Below are 4,703 nucleotides of genomic sequence, written 5' to 3'. Positions count from 1 at the left end.
AGCCACATTTTAAGATGTTGAATTGAATAGCTTATTTTTAAATTAAAAGCTTTATACATATGAATTTAGTTTGAGTCTCTACCAAACCATGAATTTTCACATTTTTCTTACCACACATCTACAAACTTTCTTTCTGTATTCTATTGGAAAACCAAGTCTGAAACTTATGTCATGATTCAAATTCTAACTTTTTGTAGAACTGGAGCTAACTTTTTGTAGAAATCAGAGCCTGGGACTAGGCCTTAGGTTGTCTGTTGATTTTTGTTTGTTTGTTTGCACAAGACTGGCACTCAACATATTGTCACAGCTCCACATCTGGATTGTTAATACATATCTGAAGATAAGAGTCTCATGGACCTTCCTGCAAGCACTGGCTTTGAATCTCCATTCTCAGATATCAGCATCCTGGGTAGTTAAATATTCAGGTATAAGCCACCAGAACTTGGCCAGAATTCAAGTCTTACAAAGAAAACTGTCTTGATTACTGTGACAAAGTAGATGTCTCTTGTGGAGGAACAATTCCAACACCTTCAAGGGAAAAAAGCATGCATCACTGAGGACGAGTGAATGCCTACTCTGAATGACTTTTCAAGTATAAGCTCATTATGCAACAAAAGTGCATAAAACACAGTAAGATTGTTAAGGTTTGTTACTCTTACTCACTGGCTTTAATCTGTAGGATGATGAAAAACCAGTTAAGTAAGAGGGTCGAAACCCAGGGCTAAGGACCCAAGAAAACAAGAATCCTGAAAGTTAGACTGTTATGGAGATCTAAAGTGCACTCAAATGTTTTTTATTCTTTTTAGGGGGGGTATGGAGGAGCATGATCTAAAATGTATTGTTTTCATTAATAAATCATAATTGTATTTCATTGATGAAGTATGTTAATATGAGATTGTGTTACAGGTATACAGTACGCAATGTTTAAATCAGATTAATGTAAATTTATTGACATTTAATATTTTGGTGATTATGCCTTTAGAAATTTACTTACTCTATTAGATATTTATAAATATTCAGTATTTGAGTTATATATATTCATTATTGTTATAAATTATTTTTCATGAATTGAACTAATTTACTAATAGATTAGTTTCTAAGATACACTAACATTCAGATACATAAGTTTTAAATATTAGGATCCATTACATTTAAGGTAGGTGAAAAGCAGATGTGATCAATTTTTGATTGGTCAGTGATCAAAATAATAATATAATTAAAAAAGTATGAAGTTTAACTAGAAAAGACCATGTCAAAAAAGCATACAAGTATATAAACATAAGAATAAGAGAGAAAATTTAATAAAATTTACGAAGTCCTCCACAGATATTATAGAATAAGGAAAAAACATCAGAATTACTGCTCAATTTACTACATGAAAATGGCAGATGTCAACTCTAGTTATCTAAGAAGTGAAAAAAATCAAAGATCACAGAGGTTGGAAATATATTTACAACAGTAAATATTTAATACAAAAAAAATGAGCATAGCAATCATGATATAAGAAACATACTTCTCATACATTAAAAAATCATACGTTTCAGGATTAATCAGTGTTTTACTGGCGAATATTGTGAGATTCCAAATATTATTATCTGAAACAGGCCTTTTTCCTCTGTAGTTTCTAGATACAGGTGCTCAACAGCACTTTATTCTTTTTAGTTTATCTTTATTCTAAATGTGTACTTTAGTGATGAAGCCATATCTCTCTACCATTCTTAGAAATGCTGCTTTCACATCTTTGTTCCTCAAACTGTAGATGACGGGATTGAGCATGGGGATCACGATGGTGTAAAATATCGACACGATCATGTCATGCTCTGAGGCATGCTTGGAACTTGGTCTCACATACATGAAGAGGATCGTCCCATGATAAATGGACACTCCCGTCAGGTGAGAGCCACAGGTGGAGAACACTTTTCTCCTCCCTTCAGCTGAAGGCATCTTCAGAATGGCCAATAGAATAAAACCATAGGAGACCAGGACTATCAGAATGGTGACCAGCTCAATGGATCCCACAAAGTAGAAGAGTAGAAGCTGGTTTAACTGAGTGTCAGAACAAGAAATAGCAAGTAATGGGGGAATGTCACAGAAGACATGCCTGATTTCATTGGATCCACAGAAAGACAGGCTAAAAGTGGCCGCTGTGTGTATGATAGAATGGGCAAGACCACCAACATAGGAGGCTATGATGAGGGGCACATACACTCTGGGTGACATGCGCACAGAGTAGAGGAGAGGGTTGTAGATGGCGACGTAGCGATCATAAGCCATTGCAGCCAATAGAAATGATTCTGTGCTCCCAAAAGTAACAAACAAGAGCATCTGCGCTGCACATCCATAGAGCGAAATGGATTTATCTTCTGCTAAGAAATTGACCAACATTTTGGGGGTCACTACTGTAGAATAGCAGGCATCTAAAAATGATAAGACACTGAGAAAATAGTACATGGGATTGTGGAGGCGGGCATCTACAATGACCAGTACAACCAGGCCCAAATTTCCTACTAGAGTAAAAAGATAGATTGCAAGAAAGAGTAAAAATAATACAACTTTCAGGTCAAAATCATCTGTAAAGCCCATCAATATAAACATCGTCACCTCAGTCACGTTCTTCCTTGGAACCCCGTGTATATCCAAATTCGACTCAAGTCCTTCCATGTTGATGTTCGTTTATAGTTCTAAAGGTTATTTTCTGTGCTGAGAGAGTCTGTCTAATCAGTTGTCTGAAGTTTTTTCTTAGACTGGTATAATGATTCCTTCAGCACTAATGAGTTAAGAGGTGACAGAAACCATTTTGCCACAAGTAGATGCATTTTGCTATATAAGTAAAATTAAGACTCCGTTTAATACAGGAAGACCACATTTAACATGTTAAAACACCTCATAAATATTCATGGATTGTATTTTAATATAGTTTCTCTTAAATATTCTGACACCTATTTTCATATAACAAATCATCTCCCCTTAAACCTGACAAAGATGAAAAAAAAGGAATTTTAAATCAAAGCATCCTAATGAAAGCACAGATCTCTCCAGTAACTTTTTTGTGTGTGCTGGTACTGTGCCCTGAACTCTGGGTTTCATGCCCTCATTTGGCTTTTCTTGTACATTGTTGCTTCTCTACCATTTGGGCTATGCCCCAAATTCCAGCTTTATGCTTGTTAATTAGAGATAACATGCTCCACGATTTGTCTCTCCAGTTTTGCTTCAAACATGTCTTCCTTCAAACATCTGTCTTCCAGAATCAGCCTCCTGAAAAGCTAGGATTGCAGGTGTGATACACCAGCACTCAGCTTAATAGTAATCTTACATTTATTATATATTACATAGTTAATATTTGCAATGGTTGAAATGGAAACAATCAAATTTAAGACTGTATCAAATAGAAATGTGAAAATGGTTACAAAATTATTTAATTTTAAATGTTTCCAAATGGCTTGAAAATAAGATGACTTACATTTATGCTGATAACATGAGATTTTAACCAAAATTATTTTATCTTTTCTTAATGCTATTTCTTTACAATACAAAGAACTTGACCCACTATTATTGAAATAAATGCATTGTGTTGCCAAACAAAACCAGTAGCTTTTTTTCTATTCTCAAAAAAACCCACATAAGACAAAGTTGTTTAACCTCAGTGTTTACTTTTTTATTTGTTTTCATTTTCATTTGTTAAACTTAATTTAACAGCTATGAAAATGTTTTATCATTTACCTGCTTGTTTTCTATTAATGACCATGTACTTATTTTGAGGCATATGTGTATCAAAGTTAAAACAATCATTTATCAGACATTTTTCACAGAGTTCTAAGTAACAATAAAACAAATCTCATTTGAAGATAAGAAATAATACTAATTATAAATTCAATGCTAAAATAATGAACATGCAATTTGCCACCAAATAGTATTTAACTTTTGAGCTATTTTTCTTACATCTTTATAAATCTTCTCAAGTGTGTAACTATGAATAAGAACATGAGTATCAGGATCTCCACAACAAAAAGTGACTAACTCAACAGCACAATTATTGTAAAAGAAATTCTAGATCCAATGTAGATGCCTTATTAAAGCTACTTTGTCTTTCTTTCAGTATATTTTGAATAAGAGTTTTTATACAGAATGAGAACCTGGATATAGTATACACAAAGGACTAAGGGTCATGATGTGAAATGTGCTCCAGTTTGGGGATAAGGAGACACTCTTTCATCAGGAAAAGTCCCAGAAACTCATGCAACTATTGTTAGAAAGAAAAGAAAGCTCTTTGTCTATATTTTTCCAGATATAGCTTACTTGATAAACTTGAAAGAATTTTTAATACATAAATAAACATACTCTTAAATATAGATCTATAGAAAAGCATGAAAAGAACTGCTGTTTAGATTCTTTAAAAAGTACAAACATTAGATGCTGTTTTCTGATTACATTTGGAAACCTATAACATATTCATAAGAAACACACAGATCCCTGATGTTAATTTTTAATATCCTTAAACTGTTATAGCAATATAATGGAATTAAAATACCTCAGTAAGTAATTAGTGCAAGAATGCATATTATTTCAAGGTCATAAAAGTAGCTATGTTTAATTTTTTTGTACACACACTCATACAAAGAAATAAATATCTACAAAAACATTCAGTATTGACATGAGAATGTATGGGAATTAGGCAGAAAAAGAAGCTTCACAATGAAAAGAAG

General features: G+C 33.1%; 1 protein-coding gene across 1 annotated transcript; it reads right to left on the bottom strand.

Annotated features, from left to right (window-relative positions):
- Positions 1 to 1,674: 1,674 nt before the first annotated feature.
- On the bottom strand, positions 1,675 to 2,661 carry LOC105995440 (olfactory receptor 1094-like). The gene has a single exon (XM_013029153.1). It carries the CDS (start codon positions 2,659 to 2,661, stop codon positions 1,675 to 1,677), a length of 987 nt encoding a protein of 328 aa, XP_012884607.1.
- Between the last annotated feature and the right edge of the window lie 2,042 nt (positions 2,662 to 4,703).

This window comes from Dipodomys ordii, unplaced genomic scaffold (assembly GCF_000151885.1).
Source record: "Dipodomys ordii isolate 6190 unplaced genomic scaffold, Dord_2.0 Scaffold117, whole genome shotgun sequence".
NCBI lineage: Eukaryota > Metazoa > Chordata > Mammalia > Rodentia > Heteromyidae > Dipodomys > Dipodomys ordii.
Note: the sequence above shows the minus strand (reverse complement) of the source record. Positions and strands in the feature narration are given on the sequence as shown.